Raw genomic sequence first — 23498 nt, forward strand, 5'->3', positions numbered from 1 at the left:
GAATCCACCCTAAAGCATCCCTGACAGATGCTTGTCCAGCTGCCTCCTGAATGCCTCTAGTGTAGGAGAGCCCACAACCTCCCTAGGGAACTGATTCCATTGTCGTACTGCTCTAACAGTCAGGAAGTTTTTCTTGATGTCCAGCTGGAATCTGGCTTCCTTTAACTTGAGCCCGTTATTCCGTGTCCTGCACTCTGGGAGGATCAAGAAGAGATCCTGGCCCTCCTCTGTGTGACAACATTTTAAGTATTTGAAGAGTGCTCTCATGTCTCCCCTCAATCTTCTCTTCCCCAGGCTAAACATGCCCAGTTCTTTCAGTCTCTCTTCATAGGGCTTTGTTTCCAGACCCCTGATCATCCTGGTTGCCCTCCTCTGAACACGCTCCAGCTTGTCTGCATCCTTCTTGAATTGTGGAGCCCAGAACTGGACGTAATACTCTAGATGAGGCCTAACCAGGGCCGAATAGAGAGGAACCAGTACCTCACGTGATTTGGAAGCTATACTTCTATTAATGCAGCCCAAAATAGCATTTGCCTTTCTTGCAGCCATATCGCACTGTTGGCTCATATTCAGCTTGTGATCTACAACAATTCCAAGATCCTTCTCGTTTGTAGTATCGCTGAGCCAAGTATCCCCCATCTTGTAACTGTGCCTTTGGTTTCTATTTTCTAAATGTAGAACTTGGCATTTATCCCTATGAAATTTCATTCTGTTGTTTTCAGCCCAGCACTCCAGCCTATCAAGATCACTTTGAAGTTTGTTTCTGTCTTCCAGGGTATTAGCTATCCCACCCAATTTGGTGTCATCTGCAAATTTGATAAGCGTTCCCTGCACCTCCTCATCCATACACATAATTTCTGCCATTTCCTTCCTTCATATTCTCCATCTCATTTTATTATTTATTCATTACCTTTCCAAACCACCAATAGGGAAAGCTCTCTCATGCCACACTCTGGCTCTCTTCCGCCTCTTTATCCTCTACAAGCTTTCTCATTCGCTCTGCTCTCTTCTCACTGTTCTCTTAGGGCCCATAGAAGCTTTCTAAATGCGTGATTCAGCACTTTAGGGTACAAGAAGACATCGGGGAAAGGGAAGCCACAGTGTGGCAGGTGAAGGGTGCCTTTTCCAACATCACACCATAAATCGTTCAACCTGCCCTGCTCCCATCTCTTCCATTCTCTCCCACCACTGGAAAAACGGATGGGTTGGGAGCTCAGCAGGCTGCATGTGAAGGAGCTCGGCACCTTGTAGAGATCAAATATAGTGAAGAAGCACACCTAATCCTGAAAATCGCCATCTAGGCTACTCTTATTTTCAGTGATTTGCCTCTTCCACATTTATTCTTCCTCTCTAACTAATCTATGGCTGGATTTAAATGCCGACACATCATGCTAAATGCTGGGGATGCGGTGGGGTGGGGCCTTTGTGTGGAGATGTGCCCCAAACGTACAAACTCATACCAGAATCTTAGTAGCATGGTATCATATGTCTCTCCCAAAATGACCCAGTTAGAGGTGTGACACTGCTGCAGGGTGAGGAACTATTTAGCACCCGGGGGCGGGTGGCTGTCTAGCTTACCCCCCACCCACCCCACAAGGGCCAGATGATGTTGGAGTGGACCCTACTCCTCCCCCACAAAGCCATCCCACGACATCGTAGCAGAATTCCTCCATGCACAGAAAAGACAAGAGTGGCTTCTTCTGTGTCTCTGCATGGGCAAATGGCAAATGCTCCTGCCTCTCTCTCCGTGGAGAAAAAAGCAATTGCTCAGTGGTAGAAAAGCTTTCTCTACCAGGGGCAGAGGAAACACCCTTTGTTATCTCCCATCAGTGACCAAAGAAAGAGCAGGGGTTCCTCTACCCCTGCTGGAAAAAAGCCAGGCTTTCTTTACTGTTGGGAGAGAGGATGGGGCTTGGGAGAGAAGGTGGGCCTCTCCAAACTCCACAGAACCTCTGCTGGCCAGATGGGTAACCTCCGCCGGCCAGAGTAGACCCATGGGCCAGAGGATCTGCATCCCTGCTGTATTGCATGTAAAAACCTCTGCACTGAATGTGGTGTACGAGCACGCAACCCCCTCCAAGAGCCAAACAAGATGTGACATGGGGCATTCCTGATTAGGATCTCCCACATTTGGGGGGGGGCACTTGGGGAGAAATGGTTGTATCCCTTTCTCCCTATATCTTTTCCCCAATTTAAATCTATCCCTCCCCCAACCCCAAAGCTGCTCTTACCTCATAGGGGGAATGATAGGTACAGATATCTTTGTGTCTTTACCCCATTGAACTAATAGTAGCTTTGGGGGATGGGCAATTTGGTGAAACGGTTTGGTTGGAAGGGGTTAAAACCAGGAGTGGCAGTTCAGGGGCTCTGGAGGCTAATTTCAACCCCCTGGCAATACCCCCCCCCAAGGGCTGCATCCCCATCGACACCACATCTGCATCTGCATGCGCTCATCTATCCACACTGATATGTATAAACACACACACTTCCTCCCCTCCACACACACACAGCTGTGAGAAAAATGAGATTAAAGCCCTTTTCCTGCTCCCAGCCATCATTATCCACTTCGCTGGGATTTATCGGGGTGCTGTTAACTCATGATCACTGGGAGGAGGAAAAGGATTAGCCCTTGCCCTCCTCCCGGCAAGGAGGACTTTCCTCAGGCATCTGTTAACGAGCAGGTTCACACACCCACATGCACACCCACCCACACATGTGCACACACACACACCACTGTGAATCTGCTGGAAAGTCCTCCTCGCATGCCTGATTTCCAGCGGAATTCGGCTCCTGCCAGCCCTCTAAGCAGTGGATGGTTTAGGGAGCCTGATGTTGCTGCTATGCAGGGCACAGGGGATGACTCTCTTCATGTGACCTGTGTAGCAGTGGGGAATGAAGGGGCAAGTTGCCCACCCCTGGTTAAAACCCTCTTCCAGAGTGTTACTTCCCTTCTCTTCAAAGCAGCTGCGTGTGGATCCTAATTAGTAATAAATAAATTTTAAAAAACCCAATGCCATAGAAGATGTGTCCTAACAAATTGAAACTTAGTACAAACAAGACAGATGTGCTCTCCGTCAGGAGGCCTGTTGAGTCAGTCATAGGCGCTTCAATGTGTTTTGGTGGGGGTTTCTCTCCCCTTGAGAAATGAGGTTTTGAAGTTTGGGAGCGCTTTCATCCATGTACATTGAGATTGGATTACTGCAATATGCTCTATGTGCCATTCAAAACTGGAAACTGCAGCTAGTAGACAGCTGAGCAGGGCCAGCTTTGTTGAAAAATGTGACTCTTTTTATATCAACTACTAGCTGTAACCGGCGTAACATACGCCATTGTAGCATATCTTAAAGTTTATTAATTACATATCATCGCGGGGGCGCGGGCTGCTTGGAGGCCACCGATACAGCGCCGTCTGGCAGACCTGGGGGGCAGGGAGGTCGAGGGAGCAGGTGTTCCTGTCAGCCTTGGGCCGCCCACCCAGCTTGCATGAGATTGCGAGCGGCCTCCCACCTGGCCACCAAGGGTCCTGGCTGTGCCTCGCTCATGTTCTGGATCATGGCGCTGCCCCCTTCTTGGAGGGGGGGAGCAAAGAGGCAGAAAGGAAGGTAGGATTACCTTGGAAAGCCCAGAGGAGTTGGGCGAAGGGCTTAGCAACCTGTATCAGCTGACATTACACATTATTGTTGCTTAGCAACCTGTATCAGCTGAAGCCTTTATGGAAACATACCTAAGCATTTTATATAGAGAGATAATTGTTCCTGGTCCATTTTCAGACAATTATCGTCTGTAAGTTTTGGGACTAGGATATGTAAAGAACTATCTCATCACCTGTGACCCTGTCTGTCCACTCAGGTGATTGGAAGAGGCCCTCCTGCAATGTCAAGGCACAGTTGACATTGACATGGGAGAGGGCTTTTTCATCTAGGGAATCCCTGCTTGGAATTCCCTTCCTTGGGAGATCTGATCGCATTGCTTCTTGAGCCCTTTGGCCTGTTTTGGTTGGGGGGATTCATAGTTATTGGTCTTATAGTTTTATCAGCTGGTTGTGTTTTATGACGTTTTCCAATGTGATTTGAATTCTCTGTCTTAGGCACCTTGAGAAGTTTGAGTTCTGAACTAGGAAGGTGGGATATAAGAATTCTTAATTAATAAATAAAACGTTCGCATCAAAATCCTACAAAAAACAATTAAGCCAATTAAACCAAATGTTAATAATATGTCAAAATTAAAACAATTAAAACAACAGAGAAGATAAAATACATAAGCACAAAATAAAAACAATATTGGGTAGCATTCTAAAAGGCCTGGGAAAACAGAAAGGACTTTGCTTGGCTCAAAGATGACGCACATTTACTTTTCAAAACCATCTAAATTATTAGAATTTTTCATGGCCTTTTTTTTTAAAGCTTGGGGCCAGTCTATACTAGCATTTTATTCTAATGTCTGGTTGGCACGCAGGATGCATGATACACACACTGTTGTGCACTGGTGCTATTTCTCCTTCAATATTCCATTGTTTTCCAAATGTCTGTGACGATTTTTCTGGTGCTTGCGGTTTCTGGTGCGGTATGAGGACACGTGTGGTATATCTACTGGTATAAGTCTTACTGGTAGGAGTGGCTTTAAAGCTGTAGAACCTGTTTTGCAACATTTTCCTCCACTTTCTTTGCTCCCTTCTCTTTCCTCACTGATTTTCATAGTATTAGTGGGCAGGAAAACACACATAAAAATAATCAACACACACGCCAGTCACCTTTCTTTTCTTTTCTTCCTCTTCTCTCTCTGTGTGTGTTTATTGCTACTATGTACTTATGGAGCTGCACAGTTGTGAATAACCATGCAATCTATATATATAAAATGCTTAGGTATGTTTCCGTAAAGGCTTCAGCTGATACATGTTGCTAAGCAACAGTAACAATGTGTAACATCAGCTGATACAGGTTGCTAAGCACCTCGCCCGACTCCTCTGGGCTTTCCATCCTACCCCCCTTTCTGCCTCTTTGCTCCCACCCCCCACGAAGGGGGCAGCGCCATGGTCTGGAGCATGAGCGAGGCACGGCCGGGGCCCTTGGTGGCCGGGAGGGAGCCCCGGCCCCAGCCTAATCTCATGCGAGCTGGGTGGGCGGCCCAAGGCTGATAGGAACCCCTGGTAGAGGGGGACACCTGCTCCCCCTCCCCCCTCCCTGCCCTCCAGGTCTTCCAGACGGCGCTGTATCGGCAGCCTCCAAGCAGCCCCCGCCCCCGCGATGATATTTAATTAATAAACTTTAAGATATGCTACAACAGCGTATGTTACGCCGGGTACAGCTAGTTTATTTTTAAACCTCTATTTCTATGCAGTATCAAAGGTGCGCATTCAGATAATGGACTCAGCAACCCATCATGCCATCAATGAGCAGGGCCACAGGCCAAAGCAGGGCCACCCCCACTTCTGGCATGGAGCCCACTCCATGCTTACGTGGAAACACACACACACACTTCATTCACCCCATTATCACGTGCACGTGCACACACAGAGTCCATTCATACTCATGTACATACCCACCCACTCACACTTACCCACACTCCTCCCATGCTGCTGTTAGGCTTTTAATGGAGCCTTTCCCAAAGCATAATTTCAGCAAGGGGCAATTTTGTGAGGGTTGGGTTTTGGGGTGGGGGGTGTTACAAGACTGGACAACCTATCAAGAGACTATAAACTCCCAGCATGCCCCAGCCAGCACTGCTGGCTAAGGAATGCTGGAGTTGTAGGACCTTTTTCTGTCTGGACGTAGGATTGTGCCCTTAATATCATTTAGGGTGTCTGTCGTGCTTCATATATGTTATCCCAGTACAACAGTCCGGCACAACAGGCCTATATTATTTTCCCCATGTTTCAGATAGGGTGAGCCTGAGAGAGAAGGGCCAGACTTTGGCTACCTAGTGACTAAGTTATTATTTATTCATTAGTGATATCTATAAAACTGTATTAAATACATTAATTAAAACAACATTTAAAGCCACTTGGTAGCAGAGACCAGATCTGACATACACACACACCAGGAATTCTTGGTTCATAGCTGTTATTCATCCACTGTGCTACAACTAACGATTACCCCAACTCTGTCGGACAGATTTTGATTTGTGGAATTTGCAATGATTGAACGTTCTTCCACGTTAAAAGTTCTTTGCCGTAGAAAACTATGATTTTAGGAAGAAGAGCTCTAGCGTAGCCCCTTTTTTCCCTAGCATTGGGAAGGTTATTCTCACATCAGAGGGAACTCGTGGTCCTTAGTTTCATTCTGAACTATCATCCCAGGAAAACTCTCTTCCGAAATCCCTGGAAATGTGTCACTTTTAACTTAATTTCCAAACAAAATTAACATCAAATTTCAAAGTGCTTGTGGGGTAAAATATTACCTTGGAAGGTCTGATTTTAAAGTCCTGGAATTAGCAAAAATACAAGGAAGAGCAGGTCCAACATTTACAATGAAAATAAGATAAAAGTTCCTTGAACCCAATGTACAGATTTGGGGTTGGGTCCAGATTTATGCTGGACCAACTCCTCTGAAGAAATTGGGCTTCCCCTCTTCCTTCTTCCCACAGCAGCCACTCCAGCCTCCTGGAAATGCTACAAAGAGCCAGAAGTCCCTCGGGCTGTCTTGATGATGATGCATTGGCACCACAACACCCCCCCCCCCCCCAAACCCTGCACTTTCGCTCCTGCAGGGTTGCACCAGGCAATCCCCATGCCAAGTAGTGAGTGCGGGGTTCACATTGCTCTTCGACGCCACTGCCATTGCCTGTCCCACCCTGGCTTTTTCACCCTTTCCCCACATATTGACAGTCAGCTCATAAAGGGAACGGAGAACTTCCCAGCAAAAGAGAAACTCGTCTCCCCATGCTGAAAGCAGTGTGGGGCATTCTGGCAGCCATTCAACTTACTGGACAACCTTCCCCCCTGCCCAGGCAGATGTTGCCAAATCAGGGGTTGCTATCCATGTTTCCTCAACCCCCATTATTTACACATAAGCAACCCCAGTATTGCGTCCAGTTCTGGGCTCCACAATTCAAGAAGGACGCAGACAAGCTGGAGCGTTTTCAGAGGAGGGCAACCAGGATGATCGGGGGTCTGGAAACAAAGCCCTATGAAGAGAGACTGAAAGAACTGGGCATGTTTAGCCTGGAGAAGAGAAGATTGAGGGGAGACATGAGAGCACTCTTCAAATACTTAAAAGGTTGTCACACAGAGGAGGGCCAGGATCTCTTCTTGATCCTCCCAGAGTGCAGGACACGGAATAACGGGCTCAAGTTAAAGGAAGCCAGATTCCAGCTGGACATCAGGAAAAACTTCCTGACTGTTAGAGCAGTATGACAATGGAATCAGTTCCCTAGGGAGGTTGTGGGCTCTCCCACACTAGAGGCCTTCAAGAGGCAGCTGGACAAGCATCTGTCAGGGATGCTTTAGGGTGGATTCCAGCATTGAGCAGGGGGTTGGACTCGATGGCCTTGTAGGTCCCTTCGATTCTATGAAATGGGACATAATTATGTGCAACTGTTCACTACGCTGGTTGCCGACTGTTGAGCAATACTGGAGGAAGACTCGACCTTTTTCTTTTTTGAAATTAATTCTTTTCTTTTTAAAATTAAGTGCTTATTGACCATTGTTATATCTTCTGAACAGGAGAACAAGAGGCCTCTCACCTTGTGCAGGCCATCCATTCCTGAAGTTGCTATGAGGAGGAGTAGAAAGAGAGAATGTCAGGAAACTCCCTCCCTATGTGCATGTGTCTTGTGGGGATAGGGATGTTGGAGGGATCTGTTTGGGTGTGTAGCTCAGCAAGCTTTCACTAGGTCGTCCACCCACCCCACCCAGACTCTGTTCTGACAACCGCGAGCTGGCCCGACTTGGCTCACACTGAGTTGGGCCAGCTGGTGGTTTATCCACCTCTGCATGATGACACACGGGGGCGGGGAGGATGAGAGGGGATCAACGCTCCCCTCTCATCCTCTATTGTATGCAGTGGGGTCACTGTGCACATGTGTCTCTTTCCTCCCAGCCCCAGGAGGGGGAGAAGAAGCCATTTGCACACAGTAAGGTTGCTGTACACAAGTTTCTCCTTCTCTTCCCGAGGCCGAGGAGGAGAAGACTTGAGCATAGCAAAGGAACTGTCCCCGATGGAGTGGGACGGCGCTGTTAGGTCCCTGAAGGTCTCATCTATCAACTTCTGTGCCTCTCTTAGCTTCTCCAGGTCAGCAACCTTGGCCTCAAGGGAACGAGCTTGTTCCCTGGGAGCCAGGAGCACACACCCATGACTTCTGTCCAGCAGGCAGGTAGTCATACATGTGGCACTCAGTGCAATACACTGGGAAGGCCCCACACCCCTGCTGGCTTTCTACCTTCATAAGTGTTTTTTTATTGTTATTATTGATGTTCTAGGGTTGTTTACTAGGAGTTTGTTACTGGGAGAAGGTAGGGAGTTTATTTAAAGCTTAGTGTTTGTTTTAACTTCAAGCTACTTACTGTGAGTAGGGAAGGGAAGAGTTTTCTGCCCTGGCTTCCTCACCCTGCTACTAAACTTACCCAGTTGCTTAACTTGCATGTGTCCTGACACTTTGTCACTGGGGCTTCCCGTGCTTGGACAGCTAGGTCCTCACTAGTGTGCCTGTTTTTATAGATGGGGTCAACTGCTGCTGCAGTGAACCTGATTGGAGGGCCTCCTTTGAAAAGCAAGGGAAGCTGCATGTAAATTCCTGGTCAGCAGTAGCTTCCAGTAGTTGCCCCCCCCCCCCCCCCCAGGGAATGGTGATTCCTATTTACAAAGGAGGACTATCCAGGGGAAATCCTCTACTCAATGGGTCCTTGACAGGGACAGCAGACAAAGGGTAGGTGAATTGAGATTCCTATGGAGATGATTTTTATTGAGGACAGAGGACTATTCAATGGGTTGTTGAATTGAAAAGGATGTGGCTTGCAAGGTGTGAGTTTTATGTTGCTGGTGTTGTTATTTTATTTGTGTGTGTGTGTGTGTGTGTTTAAAACTAAGTGATAGACTGATTTCTTAAACTTTAAGAATTTTAGGGTGACCATATGAAAAGGAGGACAGGGCTCCTGTATCTTTAACAGTTGTATTGAAAAGGGAATTTCAGCAGGTGCCATTTGTATATATGGAGAACCTGGTGACATTCCCTCTTCACCACAGCAGTTAAAGCTGCAGGTGCCCTGCCCTCTTTTAAATCTGGTCACGCTAGTGTAGCTCCTGCAGCTTTAACTGTTGTGATGAAGAGGGAATGTCACCAGGTCCTGTGTTTGTGGGGAGCCCCGTAGTGAACAATTCCCACTAAAGTTCCTCCATGTGATTGTGTACCAGGCAGCATACATGATCGTGTGCAGAAAATAAGTGCCACATCTCTCTGAACTGGCCATTTTGTTCTGATGGTTAAATTCTGGGGAATTAAACAAATGACTTTGCAACTCATCCATGAAATATCACATAAAGAGGCAGTCAGCATGCTGGTAGCTTGGCTCTGTGTCATTGGGTTCATCTAATGAGAAACTCCAGGGCTTCACAGAAACAATTATTTACTTTAACACATTAATCTCAGTAAAACACTGTGCTGTGCTTCACGTACTGCCATTTGTCATTTTACACATCAATAGATGGGTTTTACTAGGTGATGTATTTTAATACAATTTTATATTCATATTGTTTTCAGTCTCAAGGTTAGGACAGGTGGGGCCAATAGCTTAGTTGCAGAGCCCATGGTTTGCCTGCCGGAGGTCACAGGTTTATTCCCCTGTTGTCTCCATCTAGAACTCAGGTGGGCAAGGCTGGGTGAGGCCCCTGCTCAAGAACTCGAGGAGACAGTGGGCTAGTTCGCACATCACAGTAAGCCACGCTGAAAACAAGGCTTTCTGCAGCTTGCCATGGCTTGTTCCTTCATAGCCTTCCCAGCACATGTGGCCTTTGCAGCACAACCTCAGCAACCTACTCTGCTAAGGAGCACAAATGAGCTCCTTAGTGGAGCTCCGGCTATTGGGCGGTATAGAAATGTAATAAATAAATAAATAAAATTATTATCCCAATTTTGTGTAGAATTTTTCATTGATATATATATATATATATATATATATATATATAAATAAATAAAATGCATAGTTTTCTAGCAAATATGCATAGGCTTCAACAAAAGTAGACCAAATATCTAAATAAGTATCCATTTGAAATTGATGTCTCTATGCCACCCATACAAATACTGAAAGCATTGTAAGGTCCTCCATCCATTGCATTATAGGTGGTGAGTGTTTATCCTTCCACTGTTCTAATATTCATCTTTTAGCTGTCAATAAGGTCCAGAGAATCCACTTACACTGCCGATTTGTTAATTTTCATGAAGCAGATAAATAATTTAAGAGTGTGCACATCAGTGAACATTAAAGGCTGTTCCAGTACAATAACCTCCCCCTCAAAAAGAAGCAACTACTGGACAGTGCCAAAACATATGTTTAAAAAAAGTATTAGCTGTATTGCACCGCCAACAATTAGCTGAATTAGGCAATCCCATTTTAAAGAGATGTGGTGGTGACCAATGGACATGAAACAAAATGTTTTGCTGAATAAGATGCAGCCTAAGATCCATAGATGTAACAGATAGACATCAAAGCAATGATCCACTGATTAGGCGTTTTGTGGAAGTGGCCACAGCAGTTTCCTCAAATTTCCAAATGGGTCCAAAAATGTTGGTGACCCCTGGTCTAGGGAGTGGAGGTGTAAATTGGCAAGTGCCATTTGCAGGGGGCAGATGGCAAAGGAGAATGATAGCAAGGAGCAAAAAAAACCTTTTAACCTGTTACAGTTTTTAATTTTTTTAATATGTTTTTAATTTTACTGTAGGTTTAATTCTGTTTTAACTTTTGTAACTTATATTTATATGTTTTAATTGTACATTTTTTAATCTTGTAAACCGCCTTGAGTCCCAGCACTGTGAAAAAAGTGGGATAATAATAATAATAATGATGTTTTCCGCTGCTCTTGCCAAGCTGCTCTGTAGTCCTTTCTGACAAGCCATGCACTACCCTCTCTGGCGGCTTGTGTATGGTTAACAAACCATGCCGGGTTTGAATGTCATGAAAAGTCACTCTGAAGCAAGCAACTCATCGTGGGTTGCTGTGTCTTGCGAACGTGGTCAGTATTAGGTTGGATGGGCTGTTGGGCTGACTCTACCCTACCAAGCTTCATGTATTTAAAGCTATCCTACTGGATACGTTGGCATATACAGTGCCGGCACTTGGGCAAGACACACTCATGGGCTTTCTCCCTCAGTGAGTCTACTTTTTCACTGCCATGGTCACCAGTTGCTCTTGCTCCTCCTCCTCTCGTGCATCATTGCTGCCACTTGTTTGCTTGACAGGCAGAAAGCCAATGAGCAAGTAGGCAGTAGCACCTACTGCTGCTCCTCACCACCACCACTGTTGTCTGGACCAGACCAAGAGGCAGGTTGCAGTGTTGGATAGGAAGAGCAAAACCAGGGGGGATGGGTTCTTGTCATTGGACCTGTGCTGGCATGTGGGCTTCGGCAGGTGCCCAACCACGCCAACCCTTGATGCTGGCCCTCGGTGTATAAAGCAGCAGGGTGTGTATTCACTCCAGCAATAAAGTTAAGTAAATTCTTTATACAAAAGGAGAGAAGTTAGAGAATTAGACTGAAAGAACTGGGCATGTTTAGCCTGGAGAAGAGAAGATTGAGGGGAGACATGATAGCACTCTTCAAATACTTGAAAGGTTGTCACACAGAGGAGGGCCAGGATCTCTTCTCGATCCTCCCAGAGTGCAGGACACGGAATAACAGGCTCAAGTTAAAGGAAACCAGATTCCAGCTGGACATCAGGAAAAACTTCCTGACTGTTAGAGCCGTATGACAATGGAACCCGTTCCCTAAGGAGGTTGTGGGCTCTTCCACACTAGAGGCCTTCAGGAGGCAGCTGGACAAGCATCTGTCAGGGATGCTTTAGGGTGGATTCCTGCATTGAGCAGGGGGTTGGACTCAATGGCCTTGTAGGCCCCTTCCAACTCTACTACTCTATGATTCTATCATTTGTTTGTACAGAATAATAGGGAACATCCTTTCTGAAAACACAGAGAATAGAAAACCGCAGAGGGAACTGCTGAGGGTAAAGAATTATTCAACTGGATGCATTCTATTTTTGACATTTATAGCCGGACTTTCCTCCAAGGAGCTCCAGGCAGAGTACATGGTTTGAGCCTCACCACCACAAACACACCATTTTATCCTCACAACCACCCTGCAATATAGGCTAGGCTGAGAGGTAGTGAGTGGTCCAAGGTCACCCAGTGAACTGCATGGAGATATGAACCTGGATCTTCCTGCTCCTAGCCTAATGCTGTAACCATTACACTGAAACATGTAAATATGTATTCATTTATTGCTGTATGCTGTTTTTATTTTGGTTTTATATTGTATTTTATGTATTTTATCTTCGTATATCAAGCAGTATGAAAGTAGTTTAAATAAATAAACGAGATCATTCTTAGACCACCTTGAAGATACCCGTTCCCCAAAACAGCGCACTGTAGAGGGCCCCCCCACATTGTGGTCTGTTTTCCATTGGATATGAGTTCAGATTTCTAAGTTCCCTTTCTCTGTATTTTCTGCTACTGCCACTCTGTCTGGAAAGAAATACTTCAAATTAAAAATGGCACACAGCTGCAGCCTTTACCCAAACTGTACAATCTCGTGGAGGTTTTTAGAATTCACTTATGGATAAAATTGTTCATAGTGGTCTGTCACCAGCATATTATACAGCAAGAATTTCCCCCATTTAGCCCTGTTATCTGACACTGAGCAATGGTTGGTCATAACTCTGTTGCGTTGTGGTAACTTTCAGGATGGACAACACACACACGTATAAATACACACACATTTGTCACCACACTTCAGTCCAAATACATAGGTCTTTAAATGGAGTGATTGGAACCAATTTGAAGGATTCAACTGGATAGCTTCGGCTGTTGGGGGGTATAGAAATGTAATAAATAAATAAATAAAATACTGTTTTTCTTAAATAATCTATGACAGATACCTGCTGGTAATAAGTAGCTTTTACTGGAAAACCACCTTTGTTGTAGGGGAAAATAATTGTATTATACTCAAACTTGAGCACAAGTTGACAAAACAAATAGACAAAAGCAACATATTCTAGGTGAACTAAATGCTAAAGACATGGAGCGATTTATCACCAGCGATTTATCACACTATCGCCATGCCTGGTATGTGTTTTTGCAGCGCGGTACTCACATGATGTTGTCCCTGTCCTGTGCTCATGTTGCCTCTTCCCCTCCCTTTTCTGTCTTATTTTGGAGCGGGGAAAGTCCATTTCCCCCCCCCCCCCTCTGTGCATAATAAAGGCACTTCTCCACCCGTGTATTGCTGTCCTTTTGCTATATCGGACCATCCTGGTTTTTGTTGGGAGTGTGTGTCAAAAGGTGGTCTTGCTGACAAAAGAGGAGGGGGCGGTTCTCCGCTCAACTGTGAAGGGGGAGGGAGAGAGGGCACCCGAACACCCCATCTATAACCAAGATATAGGGGGAATCCATAGTCTGCTTGGACTTTTTCTTTGTAATTCTTCACCATAACTAATTCAATTTAGTTTCTTTTCCATAGTCTGAAGAAAAACTTTGACAAATACTGCTGTAAATATCCCCAATATATATAAAATAAAATCATGCCATCTTTTATAAAAGGCAAATGTTTTGACTTTCCTTTAGTTAGCTTCTGTTAGTACGTTAATTTTTCTGCCATGGTACTTGCCGCAGTTCCGTATACCAAAATTTTAGTGTTAGAGGTTCTACAGTTTTTCAACTTTTGGCTATGAGTCTTTGGGCTGCCATCAACATGAATGCAATTAGGTCCTTAGATGTCACGTTTGCATTTTGTTCTTCTCATATTGTTAATAGGGACAGTGCAGATGTAACATGTATGGTTTGATGTGTGATATTTGCCATTTCCGAGAATATGATGTTCCAAAAATGTGACACAACCGGTCATGCCGACCACATCTGGATATGTAAACCTCATGTTCCATCACCGCAACTTCTATCACTGCAGCTTCCAATCTTTTTTCTTCCTACAAACAAAAATCTATTAACGAAGAAAATATGGAATAGCCGCACAAAGATTATTGATTGGTAGTGACAGAAGCCATCCCTGGAGAGATTGTACAGTTCTTCTATTGTGTGTAAAAAGTTAGATTTCTGACGGGAAATCTAACTTTTTACACACAATAGAAGAACTGTATAATCTCTCCAGGGATGGCTTCTGTCACTACCAATCAATAATCTTTGTGCGGCTATTCCATATTTTCCATAGTCCTATTCCAGGCGAGTGGGTGGCGGCGGAAGCCTTTAAGCTTAAGGAGGAAAACATGGGAGGCGGATGTTTTGCGCACAACATCAAGCATATGCCCCATAAATGGTGAACAAAGCACGACTATTCCACATTAAAGCCCCCGTGTGGAAGGAGCCTCAGGCATGATGCAGTACTGGAGTTCTCCATGATACCACCATTACATGACACGTAATTTCCGATGCCCTGGAAACTTTGACCCCCTACAGAGGGTATGGAGTGGATGTGCAAGGTCAGTTCTGCATTTGACCTGTAGGCTTTCAGTTGTGCCGGCTTCACTATTTTATTACCTGAAAAGGAACTCCCCCTTCTTTTTTTAAAGTTGCCATCTAAGACAGCTCTCTAATAACCAGAGCCTAAGGTGGCAGTTGTTTACAGCACAATGCTATGTATGTCTTCTGTGATTTACAGCAAGACTTACTCTGAGAAAAGCGATCTCAGGTTTCTTCTGAGAAAACATGGTTAGGATTTTGCCGTAATTCGTCACTGTGCTCTCTCCAGTGTCCTAGGGGGTACTATATTTGCTTGACCTTTGTAACCTGGATTCTGCCTTTATCTCTGGCCTTAGCATCTAGGTTACATCTGGGCTATCGACTGGGCTATTGTCATCCACTTTCTCCCTCTTGTTTCCGGAGCACAGCAAACCAATGGAAAAAAGTCAAAGCAGTGAGGTAGAATTTCCTTCATTACTTAGTAAATAGCATCCCATCTCCTTTGCATCAGCTGTCCTATAATCCCTATTCCTGGGTGTGATAAATGATGACGACCCTTTCTACTATCAGGACTTACAAGTGGGCTCAACAGGTGGTCTATTTAGGGAGCACATTCTGGCAGCAGAACAGAAGGCCAAGAGGAGTTCAGCTCCTCTCGATTGGAAGCAGGTGCGTCGGCTGCAGAGTGATCGGATTATTTGCCCTCTATGAGCATCATTACAATCAGTTATCATCAGCAACTTACTCCTATGGACCCTTAAAAAATAAAACTCTTTGTTTCATATTACTAGCCTAATATCCTAATTTAACTGTCCCTTTAGACACCCTGCTCAGACTTGCCCTGAATGAACTGGGCTTCTTTTAAATGCTGCTGAATTGATTCTTTGGCATTTATGTTTCTATCTTTAGTTACAAAACATACATGACAAGCTCTTAACAGTGAACTGTTTTGGCTAATCATTGACAGTTTGTAACCTATAAAAAGCTGCAAAAGTCACACAGTGATAAGGGCAGAGGATGCAGACTTTTCGAAATGCTTAAAAAACGTTCTAGAGGAAGTTAGACATAATTTATTATTAAGTAGAAAATGCTCCATCAATATGACATGCTGGTTGCAGTATATAGTGTGTCCTGGTGCAGTATCTACCCGTGGGATCTGGCAGGATTTCCTCACAGTGTTCTCAAGTGCAGCATTTTGTTATTTCCCCATGGAAGAAACTAGGAGAAAAGGATGTACAATGGGGTATCACTGGGGTGGAGGCTACACCCACAGACCTGAGCTATTTCCTTCAGGCAGTGTGTCCCACTGTAGCTGGTCCCATAGAATGTAATAGCAACTACCAAAAATCAATCCTGCTTTGCTATGATAACTCCTCTCCATCATAACCCTATTTTGGGTTCAATTTATTGGCCATACTAAAGCGTGGCTGGTGTATGTATGTGACAAAAACCTGCCAGGTTAAAAGCAGGAGTTAGAACGATCTCATTGCTCAAGTTTCAGAAAGCCAAAAAATTGTAAGCAAAGGTTGATGCCTTAGCAGATGTGTCCTGTGAACCGTAATGATGTTGTGCAATATATTGGGGGATATTATGATGTTCCTACCCCACCCTCACACTGAAACAAATCCCTTGCCATGGCACACATCCCAGCCCTAACCATTGTTCTCTCCTTAGCATGAGGTAATAATTTGATTTTCCCCAAATATTTTCTCAGCACAATTTGCTGCAATGGACTCTTGCTTCTGAGTGTTCCCCACCCCATTCTAGGAATCATCCACTCAGCATTATTATAACTGGGCATTACCATCGCCGCCACCCCCCAAAAAAAAACATTTGGAGAAAGATCGCAAATCAATAAGCCCAAATTACCTCCCCCACCCCGCAACCTTCACCCAGGAATTACATATTTTCCCCATTTTAGCATGGTAGGGTGGGGTAATCCTTCAGTCACCACTATGCTCCCCACCCAAGTTTTGTACAAGGAGACAACACAAACCTTTCAGAGAAGAGAATAAGTAAATCAAATGATTGTTTTGATATTATAGTTAAGCTGGAGAAAATGTGTGAGACATGTTCAAAGTTGGTCACTAGCTGACAATGAGATGGTGGCATTTAGCAGATTCTACAGATTTTGTTGCTATGCACAACTTAGATAGCACTCTAGTTATCTCTCTTGTTCCTTCGTCCTGTTGCTTAATTTCCACAAGTGCCATTACAGTACAACTTCAACAGTAATGAGAGCTATACAATACTGGAAGTTGGTATTGTGGTAATAAAGGAATCCTAATTTTAAATGTCACAAGCTTTCAGATCAGGGCATTCATGATCAGAGACTTGGGGCTTCTTGTATTTTACATTTTTATCAATGGTGGTAAACCACCCAGAGAGCTTCAGCTATAGGGTGGTATGGAAAATAAATAAATATTTCTTTTGTTAATCAAAAATCCCACAGCCTTACTGGGGCTTTGTCTTCTGGAATCTTTGCAACTTTATGATCATCACAATACACACACAATACACACACTCCCACCCCCACCCCCTTGCAGCAGATGGTATTTTTCACTTAGCCTCCTTGTAAAGGTGGGATTTGTTTATGGGTTTTTAGACAGTTCTAACCAATCCAAGGGTGCTTCCAGGTGAGCCCTTTATTGTGAGGTTACAGTGTTCATTAAGGAAGGAAAGATGGAATGACTGTGCTACGTTTTTTGTTTGTTAGTGCTAGGAGCTGCCTCCTGTCCAAATGGTTTACAGAACATAGAATAAATACAATCAAAACATAAACAGCAATTAAAAGTAGTATTAAAATAGGATTGGCAGTGACATAACCTCCACTACTAAAGCAAGTTTGCTTGGGCACCCACATTTACCTTGTGACTTGAGATCTCTGAAATCAACTTTTGTTGCAAGACGATAAAGCTACACCTCCTGTAATGGTAGCCAATCCCAATAGAAATGAGTACAAGGAATAAAGTCAATGTTGTCTTAAGTTCTCACTGGAGTCAAACTTCAAAATACATGTTGGGTAGAATCCAACTTGTCCTACTTAGAGTAGACACATTTGAATGAATAACTTCAGGCCCATTTATTTCAACGGGTCTGCTCTAAGTAGGCCTTGTTATTAGTTTTTATCCCTTGTAATATAATTTGTTATGTAATTTGTCAATGAATCATAATGATCAGAACTCATCTCTAGATCTGGGTGGAAACAGCCAGGTTAAAGAATTGCATAATGCAGTTTATTTGACCCAAATGTATTTTTGTATAATGATTTTTGTACAGCATTTTTCCTATTTGGAATAATGTTCTTGGACCATTAGTTTGTTTTACTAGCTAGTGTTCTTGGAACATTTGGCAGTATTGTAGCAAACCACAGGGCTCCAGAGTTGCTGTTGTGAGTTTCCGTGGGGTGCGGGAGCCCTCCAATTGCTTCCAAGCTACTGGGCAGGCTGGCTGCCCTTTTCTTCAGTGACCTCTCAGCAGCCATTTGTGGCATTCCAGTCGAAACTGGCAGAGGGTGCAAGAAGAGCCTTTGCAACTAACTGCCCAGGGCTTTGCTTCCTCCACTAGAATAACCAGCGCAGTAATTTGGTAAGAGTTAAAAAGTGTGGTCGTTCATAGGTCCTACTTTGTCTTTGATTCTTTTTTTTATATGGCAACATATCCACATAAATCTGTATTGCATCTTTGCTGTGTATAAATACTTTTTTGGGATGTTGGAATGATAGCTTTCATAAGATCAGCGTCCTCTGATGGAAACATGGCCAGGATGGGACAGGGTTGCAAATGCAATTATTATCATGGGGCAAAGAGGTCGGAGGAAGTAATACAGCTGTATGATCAGGAGAATTGCCAATTTACCTGTGCACACTTCAAGCAAAGAACAAAGACAAGATGAGAACAGGCCTTCTGGTTAGCTGGATCACTGCCTGGCCTTTTAATGTGACTTCTAATTTCCAGGATCAGTGCAAACTACTGATACATCGTGATCGGCTCCATGCTCTAGTAACCTCCAGACAAAACTACTTGAAGATGTAGCAGTTAATCCGAAATACAACTGTTTGGTTTTTAACTGGTACAGCCAAATGTAACGTGTTGTGTCAGTCCTTCCGTTTCACTGGCTGCTAGTCTGTTTCTGGGCATAACTCGAATTTCTTTGACTTATGTTGTAGGTAGCAGGCAATCATAGACGGGTGAGGCATTTGGGGCTTGGATGTGGAACAGCAATGGGGGCAATTGTGAGGTTGGCAGGGTGATTGTGGGGCATCAGCAAGGTAGCAAGGCAACTGTGGGGCAGAAGTGTGTGTGTATGTTTTCTGTGTATGGGTGGGTTGATGTGTTTTCCATGTGATTGCCACGTGGGGGGGGACGTCTGGGGAGAATTGATTTGGAGTGATCTTCCTATTTATTTATTTATTTATTAATTTATTTATTTAATTTATATACTGCCCCATAGCCGAAGCTCTCTGGGCTGTTTACAAAAGTTAAAAACAGTGAACATTAAAACAGTATACAAAATTTAAAACCATCAAAATTATAAAAACAACAGTATAAAACAACAGTATCCATTAAAGTGGGTTCAAAGTGAAGAAGCTTGTATTTGACATTTTGACCCACACACACACACACACTCTCGTATTGTGACTCTCCCACATCATTATGAATGATGAAGTTGTCAATATACATCAGTTTGAAAATGGAAGGATAATTAACTTTGTGAAAAGACTAACATGTGAACAGGATTTCACAAGCAGAAATATTCCAGTAGCTGCTCATTCTGTTTCTACCTTATTTCAGACACTTTACGGCTTTTGCTTTTGGCACAGAAGGTTTTGTCCTCTTCAAGTGATGCCATTATCGCAGTGATGGTAGTTTTTAGCATGTCTCTGTATCTCCCTCTCTAGGTACTGAAGCATCTGCGGCATTTGAATTTCCGTAGTAATATGGGGGAGCAAGTGGATTTTGATGAATCTGATGGCCCAATAGGGAATTACTCAATTATCAATTGGCACCTGTCACCAGAGGATGGCTCCATTGTATTTGAGGAGGTTGGACATTATAATATTTCTGCCAAGAAAGGAGAGAGGCTGTTTATCAATGAAAACAAGATTCTGTGGAGTGGCTTCTCCAAGGAGGTAAGAGACACCACTCACCTGGAACCTAAATCAATATTTGTCATCCTTTTCCACAGGGATCCACAAACTTTGGCAGATTTTATTCCCCCATAGCCAGTGAGGCTCTGCTTACTTATTCCCAATGCAAACACACCCTTCTTGTCAGGGTATTTTATAGTCAGTGCTGTCTCCAGGTTTTGGAAGGCCTTTGGGCAAGGCACCCCCAAAAGGAGACAAGTGAAGCTTGTATCTGTGCCATTTAAGCTTGTTAGATTCTGTGCCCTTCCTCTCAATCTCATCAATGCTTTCAATGGAACACACACACGTTGTTGTTGTTTCCTTGTCATTTATTATGTAATTAAAGTCACAATCATAACTTTGCGTCAGAGCACTCTAATGTTTGCTAAGCCCATCTGAGTTCCTGCTGGCAGGGTGGAAATGAGCACGGAGTGGTGTTTGCCACTCTCCTTCCAGTTTTCCCCCTCCCATTTCTGGTTGCCCTCCTCTGGAGCGTGTTCAGAGGAGGGCAACCAGGATGATCAGGGGTCTGGAAACAAAGCCCTATGAAGAGAGACTGAAAGAACTGGGCATGTTTAGCCTGGAGAAGAGAAGTTGGAGGGGAGACATGATAGCACTCTTCAAATACTTAAAAGGTTGTCACACAGAGGAGGGCCAGGATCTCTTCTCGATCCTCCCAGAGTGCAGGACACGGAATAACAGGCTCAAGTTAAAGGAAGCCAGATTCCGGCTGCACATCAGGAAAAACTTCCTGACTGTTAGAGCAGTACGACAATGGAATCAGTTACCTAGGGAGGTTGTGGGCTCTCCCACACTAGAGGCCTTCAAGAAGCAGCTGGGCAGCCATCTGTCAGGGATGCTTTAGGGTGGATTCCTGCCTTGAGCAGGGGGTTGGACTCGATGGCCTTGTAGGCCCCTTCCAACTCTGCTATTCTACAATTCTGTGATTTCCCTCCCATTGTGAGCAATGGGAGGTAAATAATTTAGACGAGCACCAGGGCTGGTCTAAATGTTTCCTTGGGTTGTGGGTGTAGTTGGGGATTAGGAGAGCGCCTCCCCTGCTCCAACCATGCCACGCCCACAATCCTCCACATTCCCTCCCCCCTCTGATGTTGGGCTCCAGAGGTGGAGAGGGGAGGGGTCTGAATCTCTCCACAGGGACAGGGATTGAATCTTCTCCGAGATCAAAGAGTTCTGATATATCCAATGGCCTCTAGGACACAGTACAGGGACCTTAGGATTGCCCAAGCTAGGACTTATATTTGTTATACATGATTGACAAATTTTCACAGCATTTGAAAGGAAGGAGCTCGAAGGGATTTTCAAATGCTAAGTACTGTCACCCACTACACCACCAGGTCAAAAGTCCGAAATTTTGACTTCTGCCTCCATCTTGTGGCTGTTTAGTAGATGTGCAATATCTGCCATTAATTCGTCAGTTCCCTTCAGGGATTACTGGAATGGTGCACACCATGGATTTTAAATTTGTTCACCTTCAAATGCATCGTCAGAGGTGCATGTTGAATATGGTCAACCTGATACTGTCTTTGAGAGCTATATCATCATGGAATTTTCTTGCCGCTAATAGTAAAAAAAAAACCAAAAACCTTTCCACTGTTAGATGTTGACAGAATATGCACCATTATTCTAAGCCCAAATTCACATCAACACTATCCTTGCATTTAATCATCCAAATCAATTTGAGACTCTAAGGTCTTCCCCAGTGGCGAGACCCCTCATATACTGAAGGAGAGGGCACACACACTTCCATTCTCCCCCCACACCCTTCTCCACTCAGACGCCCCTATGTGCATAACCCTGATCAGTGCAGTCTGTCTCCCATTTTTGGAGACAGCTTCTTGGTGGGCCAGAAGGGACCATCCCAGACCCACCTTTTCTGAGTAGCAGCAGCCACTGCCCTGGCTCCTTCTCTTTGGCTAGGTTCTCCAAAATAGTGACCATGGGCAATGGGGGAGGGTGATTGTGGGGGTTGCAAGGTGATGGAACTCACTGCCACAGGGTGTGGTGATGGCCACCAATCTGGATGGCTTCAAAAGGGGGTTGGATAAATCCCCGGAGGCTAAGGCTATCAATGGCTACTAGCCCTGATGGCTGTGTGCTATCTCCAGTATTCGAGGCAATAAGCCTGTGAGCACCAGTTGCTGGGGAACATGGGTGGGAGGGTGCTGTTGCACCATGTCCTGCTTTGTTGGTCCCTGGCCGATGGCTGGTTGGCCACAGTGTGAACAGAGTGCTGGACTAGATGGACCCTTGGTCTGATCCAGCATCAAGGCTCTTCTTATGTTCTTATGATTGGGGGGATTGGGCAGAGTGACAGGGCATTGTGACAGGAGAACAACCCCACACCTGTCTTGTGCTCAGATTCTGGGGCAAGGTATTTGTCTTTCAGCTTCACTGTTTTGCCTTCAGTGAAATGGGTGTTTTGAAACTGACCATGCTTACCAAAGAGCCATTTTGTGAATAGTCTCTCTCTCTCTCTCTCTCTCTCTCACACACACACACACATACAGAGGGAGAGAGAGAACAGTCATTATATGATGGCGCCCACAGCACAAAAAATCCTAATTTGCCCATTGACCTAGAAAGGTTAGGGAACCTGGGCTAGTGGCAAGGACTGAGCACCCTTTGATGGGTTTCCCTCATTGACACTATGCCACCACCTGCACCAGCAGCAATTCCTCCTCACCTCCACTGTACAGAGGGAGTGGCAGCAACAGTAGCTGCTCCAGGTCCTTACTGCAGCCTGGGCTAGCCGGCCAGCGGCCAGATATGCACAGAGCACCCCCTGCTCGCTTGTCTGCCCTCTGTCCTCTCCCTCTGGGTGGCCGAGGGTTGCTGCTGGAGGACAATCACTACTGGACTTGGTATGAACTAGACCTGAGCACCTTTATCTAGGATTTAATACTCTGATCATGCCTGCCCTGATTTAACGGAATTGTTTTTATTCCTTCAGGTGCCGTTCTCTAATTGCAGAAGTGACTGCCTGCCAGGCACAAGGAAAGGCATCATTGAGGGAGAGCCCACGTGTTGCTTTGAATGTGTAAAATGCACCGATGGGGAGATCAGTGATGAGACAGGTATGGTTTGATACTGAGAAGAAAAGAAAAAGCTGTGCTCTCTTCTGCTTAGAGACATTTCCCAGGACGGAGAGAGAAATCACATTTTGGAATTCCTGCTCATAAGGGACCACAGTGAGCATGTTTTAGGAAACTGCTGCATACTTACACCGCCCACAATTCTCAATTCTGGCAAAGAAGAGAAATTCAGCCTCTGGGGAAATTGAGTTGCCTCCTTGAGAGACGTTCGTTAATTTCACATTACACAGCAGCAAAATAGGAAAGAGAAGGCTTCTTTGTAAAAGTAGAGACTATGGTACATCACCAACTCTTGGGCGTTTTGTTTGCAGTGCCTTCACCTGAAGGCCTAGTTCTTACTGAGGTGGTAGCCTGTTTTTTGGGGGGATGTACACCTCCAGACTGCAAGTAAGGACTTGCATGATGAAATGCCTCCCCCTGAAAAAGAGATCTTGCAAATAGGAAACTAGCATGTCAGGTAACATTCTAGTTAGAACCCTTTCTTCTTAACATGCTAGTTTACTAGGGGAAGGGAGGGGGAATTATTTGTAGGCAAAGATCTACTACCTCAATGAGAAAGCCAGGAACTGCCTTGCAGCTCATTGGGATTCCAACTCCATATTTGTGGTTTCAAGTAGGTAAGGAAGGGGAACAATAAATAA

General features: G+C 44.8%; 1 protein-coding gene across 2 annotated transcripts in view; it reads left to right on the top strand.

The window, feature by feature from the left end:
* Window positions 1-23498, top strand: part of CASR (calcium sensing receptor) — a 45951-nt gene that overhangs the window by 20163 nt on the left and 2290 nt on the right. Inside the window, exons 4-5 of one of the 2 annotated variants that reach the window (XM_063128927.1) lie at window positions 19514-19744; window positions 22686-22839. In XM_063128927.1, coding sequence (XP_062984997.1) covers window positions 19514-19744; window positions 22686-22839 — 385 coding nt within the window. The remainder of the gene's footprint in view (window positions 1-19513; window positions 19745-22685; window positions 22840-23498) is intronic. The other variant, XM_063128928.1, reaches the window with a different exon arrangement.

The sequence above is a fragment of the Elgaria multicarinata genome, chromosome 6 (genome assembly GCF_023053635.1).
Source record: "Elgaria multicarinata webbii isolate HBS135686 ecotype San Diego chromosome 6, rElgMul1.1.pri, whole genome shotgun sequence".
Lineage (NCBI taxonomy): Eukaryota > Metazoa > Chordata > Lepidosauria > Squamata > Anguidae > Elgaria > Elgaria multicarinata.